This window comes from Tiliqua scincoides, chromosome 4 (genome assembly GCF_035046505.1).
Source record: "Tiliqua scincoides isolate rTilSci1 chromosome 4, rTilSci1.hap2, whole genome shotgun sequence".
NCBI classification, from domain to species: Eukaryota; Metazoa; Chordata; class Lepidosauria; order Squamata; family Scincidae; genus Tiliqua; species Tiliqua scincoides.
This window is the reverse complement of record NC_089824.1, coordinates 202,015,630-202,039,093: the sequence shown is the minus strand read 5'-3', so window position 1 is coordinate 202,039,093 and position 23,464 is coordinate 202,015,630. Positions and strand designations below refer to the sequence as shown.

Sequence of the window (23,464 nt, the reverse complement as noted above, 5' to 3'; positions counted from 1 at the left end):
AAGGGCAGCAGAGGAGGCAAGGTTGGCTTGAGAGAGGTCTGTGGCAGCACAGGATGTAAATCTGGCCATGCCTTCTCTGAGTGTAACCTTTCCTACTCTCAGCAGTTCGCTAGCATCCAAACCCCTGGGACCCCTGATCTACTCTGACCGTAAGAAGCAATCCAGGATTTCAAACAGAGATCTTTCCCAATCCACCTGTTTACTGGAGATCCTAGGTATTAAATTGGGGGGAGGCCTTCTGCCTAGAAAGCACACACTGTACTATTAAGCTATGGCTCCTCCACTCTATAGCTTATCTGCAGCAGATGTCTGTTCTCCACAATGCCTGTACTTCCACCCAGATGGTTAGGACTGATCACTGAAGTTCTCCATCCAACACCAAGTCTAGTGGGCATGTTAGAGCATAGCAGGACATAAATTGGTCCACAAAGATGGGACTTTGTGAATGCAAAAGTTTAATAGTGCAATTCCCAGAAATTTTTTCAATGTTTCTGTGCCCCAAATTGTGATCTGCATCTAATCTGTACACTTTTTGAGTTTTATCCGTTACAAATATCCATTCATAAATAAAAACAAAACTTCAGTGCCTTATGCTTAACAATCACATAGCAACTGAAAGACCTCAAGCTCTTACCTAGAAGCTGCAATCTCAGATTTCTGCCTGGCAATAGCGGCTGCCCTCTGAGCTCCTTCCACACTCCGGTCCACTTTCTGCCTTATCTTGGCACTTTTCAGAGGTATCACCCGCTTCTTCATGCCTCTGATCAGGACATTCATTCGGTATTTCCCTTCTTCTTTCTTACCATCAGGCAAGGTGGTGCAACCGTATCCATGCCGTACATTATCCAGCCATTCACCCTCATACTTCAGGCCGCTTGATCTCTCGCTCACACCAAACCCTGAGCGCTTGTCATTCTTCCACTCGCCCATGTAGGACTCTGTAGTGGTGGCATCAATATCAGCATCAAAGGGTGGGAAGTCCTCTCCCTCTGCTCCTTCTCCCAAGCTAGCTGTGGAAGCCGCATCACTCCCAGTGGAGCTGACACCACTCTCACTCTTGAGGAAGCTGAGTCGGCTCCTTTGGCTGGCCAAGGAAGTCTTGGAGTCAGATTTCTTCAACTTCCCAAACAAGGAACTACGTCTGAAGAGTCCACCCTTCTTCAGCTTGCCAGCTTCAGCATCTGCATACAAGCTGAGAGCAAAGCCACCCCGTGTGATAGTAGGCGTCATGGGAACGGTCTCCTGGTTAGCAGACGGGGAATCGTGTTGCAGCAGGGTTCCATTGCTGTGCTCACTACGGAGAGAGGTAAGTGAGGTCCTTAGAGGGTTGCGGACTACAGCAGCCATGCCATATGGGACACTTTGCCGGACACCATAACCATGGCGCATACCATTGGTGAACTGGCCTTGGTAAGTACCTGGAAGATGCAAAAGTAAGGGAGAGTTAGATACACAAACTACATGTTTCCAACCATGTGTGTCCAATAACCTATGGGAAATCATACTTGTTCAGGCATTAAATACTCACAGTTTTAGACTTTTGCCTAAGGTTTGCTGCTCCCTGTCTACTGGCCAGTTTTAACCATTAGGTTAGAATTATTGGCCATAATTCTATGAACATCTCCCCCGAGGGTCCTCCAGCCCAAGGAATGTATGCTCCACCAAGTTGCCCTGAATTACCCAGCTCAAAGAAGAATGTATTTAATAAGCTTCTCATCACCTGGTTGTGTTGCGCTCTCTTCCTGCTCAGCCAACATAACTCTCTATATTCTGCGGGCCCACAGTTGCACTTCTGTGCTAACCTCTGTTACTAACGGTATTTCCTGGCGGTATGAGGGAGATGTATTTTTCCATTTCTTGCTGGAGAAGTTTCTGCAGTTTGGGAGAGCAGCATGCAGCAGTTATTCCAAACTCCCGCCCCCCTCACCTATTTTTCTTCAAGAGTAGGGGTTTTTACTGCTAGTAGAAACCACCAGCTACGCTGACCTCCTGCAATTTCGACGTCTGCGATGTTCACATATGCACCTCCTAGTTTATTAACAAAACTGCAATTCTAACACGGCTGCATCATATAGGATAGTGGGGTATAGGATTGGGGCCTTAGGGCCCAATTCCATCCAACTCTCCAGCGCTTTCCATTACCACAAGGCATGCGCTGCATCCTGTGGTGGGGGACAGTCACGGAGGCCTCCTCAAGGTAGGAGAACGCTTGGGGGTTGGACTAGATGACCTATCAGGTCCCTTCCAACTCTCTGATTCTATGCTTCCTTACACCCTGGGGCTCCATTGCAACTTCATCGGTGCTGAAAAATTGGATTGGGACCTTAGTGACTTTGGGCTTCCTTTAGGAAAGAAAAGGGAGCTACAAACATTAAAAATGAATGAATGAAATGAACTGACATGGACTTTGAAGTGTAAAAGTAATTGAGGCCATTTCCACACCTATAAAAAGGGGGGGGATAATACGTTTGGCTGTTTTCCAACAGGAACAAAAGCCAAATTTGCTGTATTACTTTGAGCACTAGAAAGCAAAAATGATGTTTTCTATGAGGGAGGTGGCTGGAGACAAAGTCTCTCCAAAGCTTCTTTACTACAGCCAACTTGAACTCTTCCGCAGAAGGAACCTGGTTCCTACCCACCAATTACCTCATAACATGAACTTTTTCTCACACAAGAGTTTTTGTCTCACTTGATTGTCCTCCTTCTGTTGATATGGTTACCTCAGTAACAAGCAAACCACCAAAGAAGCAGAACTCAGCTCTGCTTCTATCCATCACTCCGTACTACAACATCCTATCTCAAAATTAGCAAACCACCACCACCACCACCCACAAACTTCCATTCAGTGAGGGTATCCTGGGAGGAAATATGCTAAATACAAATATTTATTAGGAGTTTTAAGAGCATTAACTCTCCCCCAAGGATTTGCTTTCTCATAGGCAACCGGCCAGTTGTACAAGGGGGTATTTTTATAGCCTCCATCTGCAACGGCTTGCCAGTGATTTCCACCATGCTAGCGAAGGACAGTAATCCTTAGGGATGCTAGAAGGCCATAGGACACGTGAAGCCCAGCAAGGGACATGGAAAACATAATGGTCATCTTAGGCGAAATAGTTGTGGCTGGGCTGCAGCATGCACTGGGAAAGGCCATAGCTCAGCAGCAAAGCGCATGGTTTGTACATAGGGTAACTTGGGCTTAATCCAACTAATGCATCTCTAAGGCAACTCCAGCTAAAGCATCTCTCTCTGGCAGAAGGTCAGAGTGAGACGTTTTCCTGTGATCCTAGAGAACTGCTGGTAGGCAGAACTGGGCAGAATGGAAACACTGGTCTAAGTCAGCATCTTATACCTTAATTCCCCACTGATTTTTAATAGCACTTCAAACAATCCCCAAAAGGAGTAAGGCCAGGAGAGCAAATTTCCTCCCAAGTTCTTCCAGAGTGCAGCTGGTGGGGCTGGTTAAAGGGACCATGCCACAAAGCTAATTCTCTTGGTCTGCAGTCATCCTTACCCAGGAGCATACTCATCTTGGGCAGCTACCCAGGGTGATAAGAAGGTGCTGCTTCCTGAGAGCACCTCTGGGTGCCCACAGTCCTCTGGTGCTGCTGGTGGACTGAACCTCTCAGGGTACAACCTGGTAGATTCGGGTCCAAGGAGGGTAGTTTGCCAAGGCACCCTTGAGGTATTCCAGGATAAAAAATTTTGAGACCTGGTCCCAAGATTAATTGGTGATCACATCCATGCATTGACCAACTGGAAACATCCATGAAATTGCACTCGTTCAGGTTATAAATTGCAGGAATACCAGCTAATAGCAAGTGTAGGAGGGGATAGTAATACTGACTTAATTTATGTAGCTGTTATAAAGATCATTGAGATAATGTATGTACCTCATAGAGGTACACATTGAGATACCTGTTCATCCGAAACCCTAAAAATATTTGAGATCTGCTTATGTGAATAACCATTTCCAAAACAACCACCTTCCATTTGGCCTCTCATCAACTCTGTGGGTCTTAAAGCAGCCAATGTTTTCACATTTTTGAACTCAAAAGAAAAACTTCTTTGCTATATATATATGCTATTTATTATTACTATTACTATTATTGGGAAGCAGGGATGTCTTCTCCCAAGTTATCCCACTCCTGGCAGCACCTGGTGCTAGCAGAAGAAAAGCAGTCAATTTCAAGCAGCTTGAACTGTAGATGTAAAAAAAAACCTCAACTATGGGTTGCACAATAGCCCCAGCTGTGTAAAAGGAGCCAGGGTGAGGCACTGGACTCCTCATGAAAGCAGTTATCTTCATTCTGCTTTGACACCACGGATAGAACTGCCAACATTTTGTGGCAGAATCCCTGTACATTTAACAGCTATGGGGTAGCCCAATCCCATCCCTAGCTCTGCTGCTTGACACAGAAGATAGGATCTGGTGGAGCAGGGCTCTGCCAGTCCCACCTGCCTCCCGAACCCCCTCCCCTCCCTCCCCCTCCCCCTGCCCTACCTCCACCCCAGAACATCTCCCCATGCCCCCAAATTCCGCACTGCCGCCCAGTGGTGTGACTTAGCCCCTGGCATGCCCTACTTGGCATTGAGGCCCAGTGCAAACTGATGCTGACCCAGCATCAGTGACACTCCTCCTTAGGTACCACGGACACGTTTGTATTACCCAGCGCCAGCGTTGAGCTCTAGCTTTTCCAAAAATTGCATCTTCATGCTGGGTAAAGCTACACCAACAGAACTGATTCCCTTGTAACATGGTCACATACTTTTTAGCATTTATACATTTTCACTATTCAAAGCACTTTAGACTGTATCTCAAATCCTTATAACAACCCTGGAAAGGCCCCGGAGTGCTGCCAGATAAAACAGTTGGCAACCTTATACCCCAGGGGAGTGCAGAGAAACTAATGAAAATGGTGAGCTAATATTATCTGAGAAACAAAAGAGATAAAGGTGCACGTTGTCCTTACACTGATTTTTGTTCATATAGTAAGTACACAGACTTTCCTGCTAAACAAAATTTTGCATTCTCCAAAGACCAAGCCTTTGGAAATGCTGTTCAGTTTGGATCTCTCTTTTGACTTGTCTTCCAGCAGTCAGGTATAAACCTGGATAGGAGTGAGTGGATTTTTAATCTATAGCAGTGTTTCTCAAACTGTGGGGTCGGGACCCACTAGGTGGGTCGCAAGACAATTTCAGGTGGGTCCCCATTCATTTCAATATTTTATTTTTAATATATTAGACTTGATGCTACCATGATATGTGACTGCATTTGGGGAAATGTTATAGACTTGTACTTTTAACATCAATATTTTATTTTTAATATATTATACTTGATGCTACCATGATATGTGACTGCATTTGGGGAAATGTTATAGACTTGTACTTTTAACATCAATATTTTATTTTTAATATATTAGACTTGATGCTACCATGATATGTGACTGCATTTGGGGAAATTATAGACTTGTACTTTTAACAAACTACTATGTATATTCTTTTAACAATGATAGTAAAGGAAACTTACTCCTGGGTAAGCGTGGGTAGGATTACAGCCTAGGATAGTTAAAAATCTTCCTGCTTGATGATGTCACTTCAGGTCATGACATTGCTTTCAGTGGGTTCCAACAGATTCTCATTCTGTCCCAGTGGGTCCTGGTGCTAAATGTGTGAGAACCACTGATCTATAGGGAGGGATTCTGTAGGATTTTTCACTTCACATTTTAGAATCAGAGTTTGGATTAAATTTGAACTAGAACACTATTATTATTATTATTATTATTATTATTATTATTATTATTATTCATCGGTAAAGCAGCTACCACATTTTCCAGACTCACAAAGAGAGTCTGGTCCAACAAGAAGCTGACAGAACATACCAAGATCCAGGTCTACAGAGCTTGCGTCCTGAGTACACTTCTGTACTGCAGCGAGTCATGGACTCTTCACTCACAACAGGAGAGGAAACTGAATGCTTTCCACATGCGCTGCCTCCGACGTATTCTCGGCATCACCTGGCAGGACAAAGTTCCAAACAACACAGTCCTGGAACGTGCTGGAATCCCTAGCATGTATGCACTACTGAAGGAGAGACACCTGCGTTGGCTCGGTCATGTCGTGAGAATGGATGATGGCCGGATCCCAAAGGATCTCCTCTATGGAGAACTCGTGCAAGGAAAGCGCCCTACAGGTAGACCACAGCTGCGATACAAGGACATCTGCAAGAGGGATCTGAAGGCCTTAGGAGTGGACCTCAACAAGTGGGAAACCATGGCCTCTGAGCGGCCTGCTTGGAGGCAGGCTGTGCAACATGGCCTTTCCCAGTTTGAAGAGACACTTGGCCAACAGTCTGAGGCTAAGAGGCAAAGAAGGAAGGCCCATAGCCAGGGAGACAGGCCAGGGACAGACTGCACTTGCTCCCAGTGTGGAAGGGATTGTCACTCCCGAATCGGCCTTTTCAGCCACACTAGACGCTGTGCCAGAACCACCTTTCAGAGCGCGATACCATAGTCTTTCGAGACTGAAGGTTGCCAACTACTAATCATCATTATCATCAGTATTTATATACCGCTTTTCAACAAAAAGTTCACAAAGTGGTTTACAGAGAAAAATCAAATAACTAATGGCTCCCTGTCCCAATAGGGCTCACAATCTAAAAAGATGCAAAAGAACACTAGCAGGCAGCCACAAGAAAAAACACTGCTGGGGTGAGGAGGGCCAGTTACTCTCCCCCTGCTAAAAAAAAGAGGAGCATTCACTTGAAAAAGTGCCTCTTACTCAGTTAGCAGAGTTAAAATTATGTACAACGTGGGTAGAACAAGACAGAAATTAAGCAAATAACATCAATAGAGCTTTTAAGTGTGTGTGTGTGTGCGCGCGCGTGCGCATGAAATTATAGGTATTTATATGCATGTGTGTATATAGGTGTTTATAAACACAGGTGTAGGTTTTATAGGTATAGGTGTTTATAGGTTGTGTAGGTGTTATACTTGATAGCTTTGCTGTCAACAAACTTTAGAGCAAATAATTATTTGGATTTAAAAAGACTGGTACATTAAAAATATGCACACATACCTAAACTTGATATAAGAACATAAGAACAGCCCCACTGGATCAGGCCATAGGCCCATCTAGTCCAGCTTCCTGTATCTCACAGCAGCCCACCAAATGCCCCAGGAAGCACACCAGATAACAAGAGACCTGCATCCTGGTGCCCTCCCTTGCATCTGGCAATCTGATATAGCCCATTTCTAGAATCAGGAGGTTGCACATACACATCATGGCTAGTAACCCGTAATGGATTTTTCCTCCAGAAACTTGTCCAATCCCCTTTTAAAGGCATCCAGGCCAGATGCCGACACCACATCCTGTGGCAAGGAGTTCCACAGACCAACCACACGCTAAGAAAAGAAATATTTTCTTTTGTCTGTCCTAACTCTCCCAAGTTATGAGAACACTCATTCTCTCGATGCCGAGCTAAACAGGCGCATCGGTAAAGCAGCTACCACGTTTTCCAGACTCACAAAGAGAGTCTGGTCCAACAAGAAGCTGACGGAACATACCAAGATCCAGGTCTACAGAGCTTGCGTCCTGAGTACACTTCTGTACTGCAGCGAGTCATGGACTCTTCGCCCGCAACAGGAGAGGAAACTGAGCGCTTTCCACATGCGCTGCCTCCGACGCATCCTCGGCATCACCTGGCAGGACAAAGTTCCAAACAACACAGTCCTGGAACGTGCTGGAATCCCTAGCATGTATTCACTGCTGAAACAGAGACGCCTGCGTTGGCTTGGTCATGTCGTGAGAATGGATGATGGCCGGATCCCAAAGGATCTCCTCTATGGAGAACTCGTGCAAGGAAAGCGCCCTACAGGTAGACCACAGCTGCGATACAAGGACATCTGCAAGAGGGATCTGAAGGCCTTAGGGATGGACCTCAACAAGTGGGAAACCCTGGCCTCTGAGCGGCCCGCTTGGAGGCAGGCTGTGCAGCATGGCCTTTCCCAGTTTGAAGAGACACTTTGCCAACAGTCTGAGGCTAAGAGGCAAAGAAGGAAGGCCCATAGCCAGGGAGACAGACCAGGGACAGACTGCACTTGCTCCCGGTGTGGAAGGGATTGTCACTCCCGGATTGGCCTTTTCAGCCACACTAGACGCTGTGCCAGAACCACCTTTCAGAGCGCGATACCATAGTCTTTCGAGACTGAAGGTTGCCAATACAAACTCTCCCAACACTCAATTTTAGTGAATGTCCCTGGTTCTGTTGTTATATGAGAGTGTAAAGAGCATCTCTCTATCCACTTTATCCTTCCCATGCATAATTTTGTATGTCTCAATCATGTCCCCCCTCAGGCGTTTCTTTTCTAGCTGAAGAGGTCCAAACGCCATAGCCTTTCCTCATAAGGAAGGTGCCCCAGCCCCGTAATCATCTTAGTCGCTCTCTTTTGCACCTTTTCCATTTCCACTATGTCCTTTTTGAGGTGTGGCGACCAGAACTGGACGCAATACTCCAGGTGTGGCCTTACCATTGATTTGTACAACGGCATTATAAAGTGCCTTATAAAGTGGTATGAAATGATATGATATGATACAGCATTATAAAGTGATATGAAGCGTGTCACGCTGGAATTCCTGCTAGGTGAAGAAACTCACCCATGATCTGCAGTAATAGTTGTTTCTCCAATCAGAGAGATAACATTTCTGTCAAAAATGCAGGTGTCATTTGAGAGATGGATAGTTCTATACGCATTAAGATCTCTTTCCTCTAAAAATCACATTCCCACGAGAACCGAGTCAAAAGAGCAACAGAGATCTCAGAGGGTGAAATATTTAACTGTCAACTTAATGAATCATTTCATCATTAGGAAATTCCCAAGGGTATTAATTATCCTAAGGAATCATCCCAGAAGTCAACACAACACTTGAAGGCTGGAGGATGGGGGTGATTAGGGGAAGAAAACATGAGACGCCAGAGAAGCTCTCTAGTTGGAAGGCAAGACACGCAGGCCCAGACAAGGAGGGTATTCTGGGCCTTGGGATCCAACCACACATGCTTGGCATTACGCAATGCACTACACGAACAGGGCAGGGGCTAACTGGGAGTTAGGATCCCCAGTCAGAGACTCCCACTGTAATTTCCAGTTCAGAATCAATTTATTCTTTGCGCTCTGCACAAGACTGATATCCTGACCAGGGGAGCAGCAAAGTGTTCAGCCCAACATTGTATATGAAGAAGCCAGGCTTCATGGCATGTGTTGGCAACCAAGAAAGATGACTACACCTAAAGGAAAACATCTGTAGAGAGAGGGGTTCTATATATATTGTAAAGACCCTTACCGGGTCTAGGACAGCCTGCCTATGTAAACCACTTTGAGTAATATCTGAAGAAAAGTCTGAGGATGAAAAAGAGGTGTATAAATACAGAAATAAATAAATAAAATGTTGATGGGTGGCATCCTTGGACAGCAGCCTTGGCATCAGTGCCCTAGCAAGGCTACGCTGCTGATCCGTTATGGGTCCCCCTGGGTTGAACAGGTCTACCAGCACCAAGGCTTCTTTCAGCAGCTGCGGGGAAAAGCACAGCTACCATTTGCTTCCCCCTACAATGCCGGTAAAGTCTCACCCTGAGATGATGAGATGCTGGGGAGGGGCATTAGGAGATAACAAAATGGCACCCACACCACTCAAAGGACTGCAGCTGCCTCTGTCAAGAGCCGTAGTCCTGCCTTTCTCCCCAGAAGTGCTGGCCTCCTCAGTCACTCTTGGTGCTTATAAGCAAAAGTAGAGTCTCCTCCCCCTCCAACCCCACAGTGGTGACCAACAGTTCTCCCTAGTGAGTTCCCTCACCAGCTTCTGTAGAGCCTCCATTTGCCTCCATTTGCCTGAAGATAACAACCACAAGGTTGCCAGTTCGAGGCCACCGGCACCGTGCGACCTTGAAGCAGCTGACAAGCTGAGCCGAGTTATTCCATCTGCTCTGAGCGTGGGAGGATGGAGGCCAGGATGGAGGCCATATCAGAACCAAACTTCTGAATTGTTGTGGCTCTTGAAAGATAGAGCCTTCTTTCAATTGTAAAAATCCCTACGGGGATTTAAATAAGCCTGCCTATGTAAACCACCTTGAATAAAGTCTTGAATAAAGACCAAGAAAGGCGGTATATAAATACCCGTATTTATTTATTTATTTATTTATTTTTATTTTTATTTTTATTTTTATTTTTATTTTTATTTTTATTTTTATTTTTATTTTTATTATTATTATTATTATTATTCTACTGGTGACAACTCTGAACAGCAATTCAGTATTATTATACGTATGCTTTACCTTAAGGTGGGGTGAGGCCAAGAGGCTGGCTTGTTCAAGGCCATCTAGTGGGTTTGTGGCCAAGGCGAGATTTAAATCAGGGACTTTACGATTCGTACTTCAGTCTCTAGGCCAATACAATTGACTAGCTCTGAGAAAGCAAGCTGTCCTTGAAGGATATATATCTGTCAAAATGCTGCCTGTTAGTAAAAAAATAAAAATAAAATAAACAAGACCCCCCACAAACATTAAAGATTTATTACTATTTGGAAAAAAAAATAGCCTTGTTATCACATTCCCATGCTTCCCCCATGGATTCTCTTACTGATGAGTTGGCATGAGCTATAAGCACCTGCAAAGTCTCATTATAGAGTCTACCCCCACTAGTTTTAATGCTGGTTGGAGCAATCAATCACTGTAATAGCTGCTTTATAAAGCATTTCAAAGACCTTTGGAATAAGTGACTTCACATAAAAGGAAGATACTTCAATTGTTAAGTATGAAGATGGCAAACATTTCAAAACTATGTAACTGGCAGAATATACTGTACTTATAAAAAATGCATTCACAAATTTCTTACACAGTAAATTGTCTAATTAGGTTATTTTATGCAAGCTTCATGACTTTAAGTTTGACAGTCCAATCCTAACCTGCCCTGGAGCAGGCAGGCTGGTGGGTCTGCTCCACATCCAAGGCAGCGTTGAGACCAGTTGCGGCTCAGCCCAGGGCAAGGGGAATCATTTCCCCTTACCCTGGGTAACCTCAAGAGATGGTGCAGATCCAAGAAGCCTGGAGCTGCCCCAGGCTGCCCGGGAACATGGATAGGATCTGGTATAAGTGCCAGATCCTGGCCCTGCCCCCTGCTTACTCACCACTCACCCACATGTTTAGACTTGGGTCCCATCCCCAAGATATCTCATTGTATATGCAAATACTCCAAAATCCAGCAAAATCCAAAATCCAAAACACTTCTGGTCCCAAGCATTTTGGATAAGTAATATTCAACCTGTATTGCAGTTTCAACAATAAATACACATAGCCCTTGAAGGTGTTTAATTGATGCCAGGAATACTTGCTAAAGATAATCCCTGGAACCTAAGGCCTGATCCTACACTGGGGCAGCACTGGTGGCCGCCATGCTGCCCCAGCAACCACCACCGCAAAAGAGGCATAAGGCACTCCTGAGGTGGTGGTAAGCCCACTGGGCCAAGTGCTGGGTGTCAGCGCCAATAAGATGATGCTGGAGTGGCTTCTGCAGTAAGTCCTCCTGCCAACCAGCAGTGAGGCTTCTTGGGGCAAGGGGAGGGGGCAGAACTTGACAGGGGGAGAGCGAGTTGGATGAAGGATCGGGCCCGGGAGGGGGGGTGAGGATGGCAGCAGAGTCTGCCGCCAAATCCTATGCCCCCCTCCCTGACCAGAAAGCCCAACACAGGCCTTTTTTAAAATGCTGTGTCAGCTAAATTGCTGGTACAGCTCCAAGGAGATCCATTGCCGCCTGCTACCCGGGATAAGGGAGCAAGTGTTCCCTTACCCCAAATGCAAATTCTGCACCACAGGATGCTCCTCTGGGCGCCACTGCGGCTTAGGACTGGGCTGCCCGGCTGCAATCCTATGCACATTTACTTGGGAATAAACCCCATTGTATTAAATGAAACTTACTTCTGAGTACACATCCAGAGGATTGCACTGCATGTTACCCTCGCCACTCCACACATATGGGACTAGGAACAACATGTAGATTCTTCAATCTAGGTGTGGCTTCAGTCAGGTTTGGGACTCCTCTCTCTCAAATTAGCATGGTTCTCTTAACATTCAGGCTAAGAACTCATTACCCTATAAAACTCCTCCCCTAAATTCAGATCTGAACTGCATTTAATCCTTAAATGAATATGGCCTAGAAAATGCAGAGCATTTTTCCATCATTACCAAGGATCTTGATAACATCTTTCTCTCTGCCAGTTCCTAACAATCTTTCACAATCTAATGGTTAGGCAGATTATGGAGTAGGCTTGAGTCTCAACCTTGGAGACACCAATGGCAGGAAACAGCTGGTATCCCCAATGGTGTCTCCAAATGCCATTGTTTATTATCTTGCTAACTGCATGACTGCCATTCATTCTCTGCGGATAAATGTAAAGCACTACAGCTGGGACAACGCTGCAATGAAGACGAAACCTGTCTTTCAAACCTGGCCCTGGATAGCCCAGCACTCACCAACAGAGATTGTGCAAGGGGATACAACATGTCTCTCCAGAGCCCCTCAGCAACAAGCTGAACTTCCCAGGAGTCCTTGCAAAACATAAACCAATCCTTCACTCACACACTCAACCAGTGATTGCCACAGCATATGTTGCTTCTAATGCAGTGGATAAGATATCCAAATGGAGTCTACATACATGAAATCAAACAGGGACTCAGATCCCAGATGGACTTGCCTGGAAACAACTTTACAAGCAACAACACCCTAGAACCTCTTGGTGAACATTTCTCCCCATTTGTCATCAGAAACCGAGTGTTTACTGAACGGGGCCACCCCCCTCTGACATTTCAGATTCTCCTGAAAATTGTTTAACACTTTAAAAAGATGTGCCTATGATCACAAAGGACTAACCTGGTCATTATAACATTCCATAAATCCTTATAGGGTTGTGACAAATGCCCTCAACTGCTAATAATTATGTAATCAAGCCACAGTCTACTGTAGAGTGGCCAAAAATATTTTAGTTAGTAACCAATCCTTTCCATTACCAATTTCATATCAAGAACTTTGCACAGGGTTAGCAAAGGTGTTTTAGCACTTGAGAAGTTTGCTTCGTCAGGCCTTCCAAACAGGAAACGGCAAATTACAAAATGCTAGGACTTCTGAGCCAACCAGCTATAAAATGACCAAAAGAGGAGATCAGCTGCCCCTAGACTAATGGAAACTGTGTGAGGCTACATACAGAAGCATCACAGTATGATGACTCCAGAGATTGCCCTTCCACATTTTTGTTTGTCGAGCGGCAGGCAGTATGCCAGATCCACCTCAACAGCACTTTCGACTAGCTACGCCCTCAACAAGTGCTGCCTGCTCTCCACCTGCTCATCTTAAGGACTATTCATTGTACAGTTAACCAACCAGCAAAAGCTGCAGCATGCTATGAGATAACTGTGCATCCAGTGTGAAATTGGCTCATCCAACCTGCAGAGCAGAAGGATACTATCACAGGAGCTAATGGGGTGCCAGCATCTCCCTCCTCCTCCCAGCATTGGTGCTGGGCTGTCCAACACCATGCTGTTTCTGAATGCATGCATGCTGACACACAACAGTTCTTTCTGCAGGAAACACCAGCACAATTTCAAAGTGGACACAAAACCAAAACACCAGGATAATACACTCAGCTTTGTGCCTGGGCACATACCACACATGTATGCACTGGGTTGAAATTTTATATAAAAAGTGTATGTCTAGAAAGACCAAAACATTCCAGTCCAGGGTCTTCATTTCACCTGTTCAGCATCAACTGTTCCAAGACCAGAATGGAGTCTTTTTCCACCAGACAATCCTCAGCCTCTCACGCCCATAACAAATTCCCTGGTGCTCTCTTCCCCACCCAGGCAGAATCTGGCAGCCAGCCACTTCCTCATCAGCCTTACCTCCATCAGCATAGGTCTCGGTGCCGTAACCATCCTGCAGCCCATTATTCCAGGTGCCTTCGTACTTTGCTCCGCTGCTCACGTTCTGCCTTATCCCATACCTTCCCTTAAAACCGTGTGTCCATTCGCCTTTGTAAAACCACCGTCCTTTGGTCTCGATCCCTAAGCCGTGCCTTTTGCCTTGAGACCAGTAGCCTTCGTAGGTGTTGCCACTAGGCCAGGTATAGACCCCTACCACTTCAAAGCCATAGTTCCAGGAGCCACAGTACTCGCCTTGCCCCTTTGGGCCGGTGCAGATGCCATGCCCGTGGGCTTTGCCCCCTTCCCAGCCCCCACAATAGGCTCCTCCATCATCAAAATCAAACCTTCCACCGCTCATGGTGCCAGCTAAGACCAGTGCGCCAGGTTGTCCTGCTCTTCTCTCTTTTTTCCTTCCTTCTCTCCTGCCTTCCTCTCCTTCCTATTCAGCCAGATTGTTTCTCCATTCCCAGATTTTCAACATGTTCCTGCAGAGCCAAGCCAGTCCGCCACCTTCTGTGCAAGGGGCAGTGACCTGCCAAGTGGAGGCAAAAAGAGAAGAACGGCCAGGAGGCTGCAGGTAGGAGAGAATCAGTTTGGAGGGGAAGCAGTGCCAGGCCACCCTGAATGCTCAGAATGAATGAACACCCTTGGGATGCCACTGATCCTGCTTGGCACTCTTAACCTGCCCAATAAAGGAACACGGGGGAAGAACCAAAAAAGCCTCTAAACTGGCCTTGGAGGGAGAGGGCAAAAAAAATGTTTCTCTGCTGCAAGAGCCTGGAGGCTCCACATCCCCCTGCCTCTTTCCTCCAAGCAGCCTCTGATCGTGCCCTGGGTGGACGTTGCAACTCTGTCTCAAAGGCAAAACCCCAGTCCCTGCTACATCCCTGCAGCTTGTTCAAAATGCCCTTTGGGAGCCTGGACTAGGCAAGGAGGTGAGGGCAGGGTTCCCTCTAAAGCCACCCCCACCTGCCCCACATCTCGTCCCCACGCCTCCTCTCCCCCCCTCCCGCCTCTACAGACGGGACCCCAGCTGATCCTCCAGGCGGTGCCAACCCCCTAACAGCCCCATAGGCTCTGCGCGCCTACGGCTCTTCCCTGCAGCCCCTTCCTTCTTTCCTCCTCCTCCGGCAGAAAGGTCAGCGCTGCCCTAACAAGGCCATCGGATCCCCAGAGCTGTTCCTAAAATAAACCCCAGAGCCCGGCCCCTTTTCCAGGACCCTTTTATGGAGGACAGAGACACCCACCCACCCCTTCTGGGCTGGGATCAGAGAAGAGGAGGGGGTTGGAGGGGGGAGAGAGAGAGCCCGGGCAAGCCAGCAAGTGGGTTTTAAAAATAGCAGCCTGGGAAGGGCTGCCCGATCCCTTGCACTGAAGTTTCCCCATAGCAGAAAAAGAGTCCTCTCCTGCTGTAAACGGGGCCGGGAGAGAATGAATGGAGCGAGCCCGGACCCTGAGCAGAGCCACGCTGCGGGAAAGGGGGGAGAGGAAGGAAGAGGGACGCAGCAACCAAGGCATCGCGCAGGCAGGAGGGACTTGTGGAGCAGGATGCTGCCTTGCCTCTTTGAAAGACATTAAGGCTGCCATGAATCCTGTGCACACTTTCCTGAGAGTAAGCCCCACTGAAGACAATGGGACTTGCTTCTGAGTAGACAAGCATCGGATTGGGCCCTAAGCCCCCTTAGCCAACAGTATTTGCAGGGCTGGGTATTTCTTTACCCAGCGTGTCGTTGGTCTGTGGAACTCCTTGCCGCAGGATGTGGTGACGGCATCTGGCATGGATGCCTTTAAAAGGGGATTGGACAAATTTCTGGAGGAAAAGTTCATCACAGGTTACAAGCTTCAGTGGGTATGTGCAACCTCCTGACTTTAGAGGTAGGCTACCTCAGAATGCCAGATGCAAAGGAGGGCATTAGGATGCAGGTCTCTTGCTGTCTTGTGTGCTCACTGAGGCATCTGGTGGTCCACTGGGAGATACAGGAAGCTGAACTAGATGGGCCTGTGGCCTGATCCAGAGAGGGTTATGTTCAGGCTGAAACCAGCCCATCTTTTTTTTTTTTTTTTTTTGGCTGATGCAGTTACCTGTGCCCTAGGGCTCCAGTGGTTAAAGGCATTCTGCACTGTAGCAATACATGTACATATATATTTATCCTTATATACTCTCATTAGTTTAGTGTGATGTTGGGTCTGTGACCGTAAATAAAGAATGAAAAGTACGGTGTGCACGTGCGCACGCTCACCCCTTTGTCCATATCTCAGGCAACCCTCAAAATGGATATAGGGCTACATACTGTGGTCTAGTACCTGCCGTACCACAGTCAGACTGTCAGCTGTAGTGGGGTGAAAGATTGAAATGCCAGAGGGGGCCTGAAACACCTGAAAGCCTAGGGGCCCGGCTCTGGGTTAATACAGCCCTGAGTATTTGGTATTTCTATGAAATGAGAGGCCTTCTAACATTGGTGTCACCATCACTCAGGCTCCAGCAGGCCGGTGGCCTCCTCGCCCCAGCCTCTGCAGCTGATTCCCTAACAGCTACCACCTCAGCATTACAGGGGTGTTGAGACTGCTCTGAACTGCCCTTCATTTTCACCTGCAGATTGGTGTGCAGTATTCCGTTATATCTCCTTATTTGGGTGTGGTCCCATTCAGTGCAGAAACTGACAAGCATTCAAACTTCCAAGTTTGCTTTTAGTTTTGGACAAGGGGGTCCTACTCCAAAATGTTGCATGGATTCCTAATTTGGAAGAGAAAGTGAAAAGGGGGAGGGGTAGAGAGTGAGACCTTATCTCTTGGGTGCAGGCTCCTCCATCCTCATTTTCTGCCACTTGCACATTGAAGTTTTAACTGTTTTCTTCAGCTACTTTCACCTGTCTATGGGCTTCAGTAAGATTCACAGATGCTGCCTAAAGTTAAGGTTTGTTTTTTTTTAAGACTTCCTTTCCCAAAGAGAGCTGTCTTTAAAAAATTGGAGAAACCCATTATTTTAGCTTCACAGCTATTAGGCAGAAATACACATTCCCTCTCTCCTGCCAATGAGATGAGTTTATAATTTTCTTAGCACTATATGTACACCATGAATATTCAGAAGGGTCCATTATATATATTTGTAGGTTTTCACGGCCAGCAATAAGTCAAAAATTTAACAGATATTTATTCAGGTGAGAAGACTATGGTTGTGTCAAATAAGTAGACTCCATATTGTTAAAACATAGATTCTCATTCTTTGACACAACCATGGTCTTCTCACCCAAATAAATATACAAATTCTGAAGGGTCCTTTAAGAACAGACAGGTTCCACCAGAATACATCCAGCAGGAGCAACATAACACAGTTGCACCATTCATGTATTGGCTTTGAAACCAATGCGCACACATGGACAGCTTCGCCATGCCTTTGTAAGTTTGGGTATATATAATGAAAGGCATCCTCCTGTATGCCTTTGCAAAAAACATTTGGTTTCCTTTGTGTTTTAGCATTGTGCTACATAAACACAATATATGAAAATATTACATGTTGTGACCCCCAAGGCCAACTTGCATTATTTCAATGAAAATAAAGTACACTATGATGCACTTCAGCCCCTTCAGATTTCAATATAATTCAAATTTTCTTGACTTTCAGGGGATAGTGTTGCTGTCATAAGCAATTTTAGGAAAATCTTGCATTATGCATGCACTATTTTAGTATTCAGCATTCTTTAAAAAAATAAGTTACCTGCATTTAGACAGCAGAGACTTGCCACAAAAATATGAAATCACACATAGAATCATAGAGTCGGAAGGAATCTACAAGATCAAGTCCAACCCCCTGTCAGTGCAGGCTGTCTACAACAACGCCCCCAATGGAGAGTCTACCACATGCTGAAAATATATTTATCATTTTTCTGTTAAGGAAAGCAAACCACTGGTTACCTATTTCCCATACTGTGACTATCAGTTTTAGTCAAATGTACAATTACAGTACCTTATTCTCACTGATATATTACATTGACCTAGCAAGGAGCAACTGCAACCCTGCCTATATCTATATTGCAATAAATTATCTGGTATCAATAAATTCAGAATGCTGGTACTTACCTTTAAAGCCCTAAAGAACTCAAGACCTAGGCATCTGAAGAATTGCCTATCACAGCATGAGCATACTGGTATATGGTGGGTCACCTTTGGAGCCGCTTCTCCAGCTGCCTCCACCCACCAGTTAAAAGAAGTTTGTCATCTAAGAGTCTTTTTCATGGCTGTGGCACCCCACCTTTGAAATGTTCTTTTCAGGAAAGCTTCCTTGGTACCTACTCTCTCTTTTCAGTGCTAGGCAGAGTTCTTTTAATTTCCCTAGGTGAATTAACTTGTGAAAGTTTGTTATGCATCTGTTGTGATGATTGCTTAGATTATAATGGTTATTAAGCTGCTCAAGAGGTACTTTTACATTGGTGGGTGGGATATAAAAAACCCACTCATAACTCCAGATATATTCCCTACCCACCTTTGCTAATGACATTAGAATTCAAGGAAGGACAGGGTTGTAATCATGGGGGACTTCAATTATCCTCATATTGACTGGGTCAATTTGTGTTCTGGTCACGATAAGGAAACCGGATTTCTTGACGTGCTAAATGACTGTGGCTTAGCTCAGCTAGTCAAGGAGCCCACCAGAGGACAGGTGACTCTGGATTTAATTTTGTGTGGTACGCAGGACCTGGTTAGAGATGTAAACGTTACTGAGCCATTGGGGAACAGTGATCATGCTGCGATCCGTTTTGATGTGCACGTTGGGGGAAGAATACCAGGCAAATCTCTAACAAAAACCCTTGACTTCCGACGGGCGGACTTCCCTCAAATGAGGAGGCTGGTTAGAAGGAGGTTGAAAGGGAGGGTAAAAAGAGTCCAGTCTCTCCAGAGTGCATGGAGGCTGCTTAAAACAACAGTAATAGAGGCCCAGCAGAGGTGTATACCGCAAAGAAAGAAGGGTTCCACTAAATCCAGGAGAGTGCCCGCATGGCTAACCAGCCAAGTTAGAGAGGCTGTGAAGGGCAAGGAAGCTTCCTTCCGTAAATGGAAGTCTTGCCCTAATGAAGAGAATAAAAAGGAACATAAACTGTGGCAAAAGAAATGTAAGAAGGTGATAGGGGAGGCCAAGCGAGACTATGAGGAACGCATGGCCAGCAACATTAAGGGGAATAATAAAAGCTTCTTCAAATATGTTAGAAGCAGGAAACCCGCCAGAGAAGCGGTTGGCCCTCTGGATGGTGAGGGAGGGAAAGGGGAGATAAAAGGAGACTTAGAGATGGCAGAGAAATTAAATGAGTTCTTTGCATCTGTCTTCACGGCAGAAGACCTCGGGCAGATACCGCTGCCCGAACGGCCCCTCCTAACCGAGGAGTTAAGTCAGATAGAGGTTAAAAGAGAAGATGTTTCAGACCTCATTGATAAATTAAAGATCAATAAGTCACCGGGCCCTGATGGCATACACCCAAGGGTTATTAAGGAATTGAAGAATGAAGTTGCAGATCTCTTGACTAAGGTATGCAACTTGTCCCTCAAAACAGCCATGGTACCAGAAGATTGGAGGATAGCAAATGTCACGCCTATTTTTAAAAAGGGAAAGAGGGGGGACCCGGGAAACTATAGGCCGGTCAGCCTAACATCCATACCGGGTAAGATGGTGGAATGCCTCATCAAAGATAGGATCTCAAAACACATAGACGAACAGGCCTTGCTGAGGGAGAGTCAGCATGGCTTCTGTAAGGGTAAGTCTTGCCTCACAAACCTTATAGAATTCTTTGAAAAGGTCAACAGGCATGTGGATGCGGGAGAACCCGTGGACATTATATATCTGGACTTTCAGAAGGCGTTTGACACGGTCCCTCACCAAAGGCTACTGAAAAAACTCCACAGTCAGGGAATTAGAGGACAGGTCCTCTCGTGGATTGAGAACTGGTTGGAGGCCAGGAAGCAGAGAGTGGGTGTCAATGGGCAATTTTCACAATGGAGAGAGGTGAAAAGCGGTGTGCCCCAAGGATCTGTCCTGGGACCGGTGCTTTTCAACCTCTTCATAAATGACCTGGAGACAGGGTTGAGCAGTGAAGTGGCTAAGTTTGCAGACGACACCAAACTTTTCCGAGTGGTAAAGACCAGAAGTGATTGTGAGGAGCTCCAGAAGGATCTCTCCAGACTGGCAGAATGGGCAGCAAAATGGCAGATGCGCTTCAATGTCAGTAAGTGTAAAGTCATGCACATTGGGGCAAAAAATCAAAACTTTCGATATAGGCTGATGGGTTCTGAGCTGTCTGTGACAGATCAGGAGAGAGATCTTGGGGTGGTGGTGGACAGGTCGATGAAAGTGTCGACCCAATGTGCGGCGGCAGTGAAGAAGGCCAATTCTATGCTTGGGAAATGCTTGGGATCATTAGGAAGGGTATTGAGAACAAAACGGCTAATATTATAATGCCGTTGTACAAATCGATGGTAAGGCCACACCTGGAGTATTGTGTCCAGTTCTGGTCGCCGCATCTCAAAAAAGACATAGTGGAAATGGAAAAGGTGCAAAAGAGAGCAACTAAGATGATTACGGGGCTGGGGCACCTTCCTTATGAGGAAAGGCTACGGCGTTTGGGCCTCTTCAGCCTAGAAAAGAGACGCTTGAGGGGGGACATGATTGAGACATACAAAATTATGCAGGGGATGGACAGAGTGGATAGGGAGATGCTCTTTACACTCTCACATAATACCAGAACCAGGGGACATCCACTAAAATTGAGTGTTGGGCGGGTTAGGACAGACAAAAGAAAATATTTCTTTACTCAGCGTGTGGTCGGTCTGTGGAACTCCTTGCCACAGGATGTGGTGCTGGCGTCTAGCCTAGACGCCTTTAAAAGGGGATTGGACGAGTTTCTGGAGGAAAAATCCATTATGGGGTACAAGCCATGATGTGTATGCGCAACCTCCTGATTTTAGGAATGGGTTAAGTCAGAATGCCAGATGTAGGGGAGAGCACCAGGACGAGGTCTCTTGTTATCTGGTGTGCTCCCTGGGGCATTTGGTGGGCCGCTGTGAGATACAGGAAGCTGGACTAGATGGGCCTATGGCCTGATCCAGTGGGGCTGTTCTTATGTTCTTATGTTCTTATGTCTAAACTCTAAACCAACCTGCAGGCCAATTCTATATTTTATTCAGAAATAAAAGACTATTTCCAATGAGATTTTCAGGTAAGAGTTCATAAGATTGTTTTTAGAATATCTCCAGCAGGCATCTGTGTCTTTATGCTTTGCACTGCTTTTTGAACCATTTTTGTTTTCTCTAGCACTCAAGAACCCCCACCAGTGATTCCAGGGACAGGCAAAAAGCTTTGTGGAACATACAATCCACTTGAACAGCAGGTAAGAAAAGCATCTCCCTCTCCAAATTCTTCTGGGTACATTCGGGTTACTTATGTAGCTTGAATGTTATGAATTCTCAAAATATTTCAGTTCTGAGTAGTTCTCACCACCATCCAAGCTATGCCCAAGTGTCTCATTCACTAGGCAGAGAGCTACAACTCGTTTAAATTAATAGCACTTAATCACAAGCAACCCTGTTAAGGATGTGGCCTGAGAGTAGATTAGGGCACCCAAGTGGTGCTGACTGCTCCCTCTCTAAAATGTCTCTACACATCACTCCACAGCTCAGCTCTTGTTCTTCTTTCTTCCTTTTTGCACCCATCAAAATATTGTTTACTGCTTATTACAAAAGAGATGTACCGCTATGAGAAGCACTTTTATATGCACCTGGAAAATAGGATTGTGCTACACACCAGGCAATGCTACAGCATCTCTCATTGATCTAAACACAACCCATATTCCAAGAAATGACTATGTGCAGAGGGAGGAGAGGCAGGGATGAGTACAGCACATCCATCTAATCTTTCAGCCTCTTCAGTCACACCTGTCTCTTATTATGCAGAAGACTAACACTGAAGACAAAAATATGTGCTATTTCCTGAGCACCACATTAGAGGCAACAGGTGCTCACGATGCAAACTGAAAGGCAAATATGGAGATAATGTGTTACTTCTGACACATACAGCCATTACAATAGTTTAAGTGCCATGAATTTCCAAACCTACCCTCTCCCCAGGGTTAGTGTGTCTTCATTCCTCCATCGTAATGACAAATCTTTAGCAATGTGAAGTCCAGGAAAATTTTTTTTAAAAACTCTACTGAAGGCATGACTATCCTAAATCTATTACCTAGTTATACACTTGGCAACTACAAATCACAATAATCCATAACTTTCACAATGACACTGAATCTATCACACTGGTGTTTTCTTCACTTTAAACTACATTCCAGATTGTTACTAGAAAGCTAGTTCCTACAGATGATATTCCTCAGATTCACAGCAGAAGCTAGTGCACACAAACAATGCAGCAGCTTACACCATTCTTCTTGCAGAGGTTATTAATTGTTGTTCCTCATCTTTTGATCGGGGAAACCAGGTAGATCTAAGGTGCCCTGGCAAATACAAGTAGATTTTACTATAGTGTCTTCTTTGGGGCTCAGGTAGCTGTACTGCAGGCTTCTATACTAGAGGTTTTTCTGCTGGCATGAGATAAAGAGTCCTCCGAGTACAAGCAATGAGAATTCAGCACAAGGTCTTTGGCCATTGCATCCAGTATCTCATGCCTTGGATGAGGCTACCTGCATGGGACAGTACTTTTGAGAATGATTGTTTGTGAACCAAATTCAAGTGTTGGCTTAGCAGAAAGCAAAAGCAACAAAGACAGAGGGTGTTTTTTGGGGGTATTTTAGATATACTATGTATTTTTATATGTATGTGCTTACTATTCTATAAGCTTCTTTGAGTTAGGGTTAAGAAAAGCAGGATATAAGTATATACTGCAAATAAATATTTTATCCTACCTTGAAGCAGCATGGACTATTTTTTTTTTTTACTCAGATATTTATTGTTGTTAAAAACAGAACACATCTCATGGAGATTTATATATGCCACGTGTCTCCAGGGATATCCCAGAAGATATAAACATTTCACACATATTAAGCTGTAAACAGAGGGCTGTACATAAAAGGACAGACTTGTCAATATTGTGCAAAAGTCATTTAGAAAATTATAAGGAAAATACTGTATGAAGCAGTCACACAGTTCAACTTGGTTTATGTGCACTGGCCAAAGTTGCATTGTATCACTGAAATGGAGCATGACTGCCATCTAGTGGCTAGGTTACAATTTCAAATAATTCATACATCAGTCCATAATTCATATCAGTGAATTTCCCATGAGTAACCAACTCAATCTTGAGGATAATCTCTTCTAAAATAAATTGTTGAGCAAGCACAATTTCATGTTGAACTTAAAAAAAACAATGCTAAGTGGGGAAGAGAAAAATAGTTAAAAGGAAGTCAATTCAAACTTTTAACTTTAGTTGCTGGACCACTGTACTACCCGTATGGGCTCTCCTATATCTTGGGATTGTCATCAAGATTTGCATATGTTCTCATCTGTTACTTGCAG

At 45.3% G+C, this 23,464-nt stretch overlaps 1 protein-coding gene across 3 annotated transcripts in view; it reads right to left on the bottom strand.

Annotated features, from left to right (window-relative positions):
- Window positions 1–14,943, bottom strand: part of JPH2 (junctophilin 2) — a 113,054-nt gene extending 98,111 nt beyond the window's left edge. For all 3 annotated transcript variants that reach the window (XM_066623741.1, XM_066623742.1, XM_066623739.1), the window contains exons 1-2: window positions 13,940–14,943; window positions 635–1,418 (exon numbers count right to left, since the gene is read on the bottom strand). In XM_066623741.1, coding sequence (XP_066479838.1) covers window positions 635–1,418; window positions 13,940–14,318 — 1,163 coding nt within the window. In that variant the 5' untranslated portion in view covers window positions 14,319–14,943. The remainder of the gene's footprint in view (window positions 1–634; window positions 1,419–13,939) is intronic.
- Between the last annotated feature and the right edge of the window lie 8,521 nt (window positions 14,944–23,464).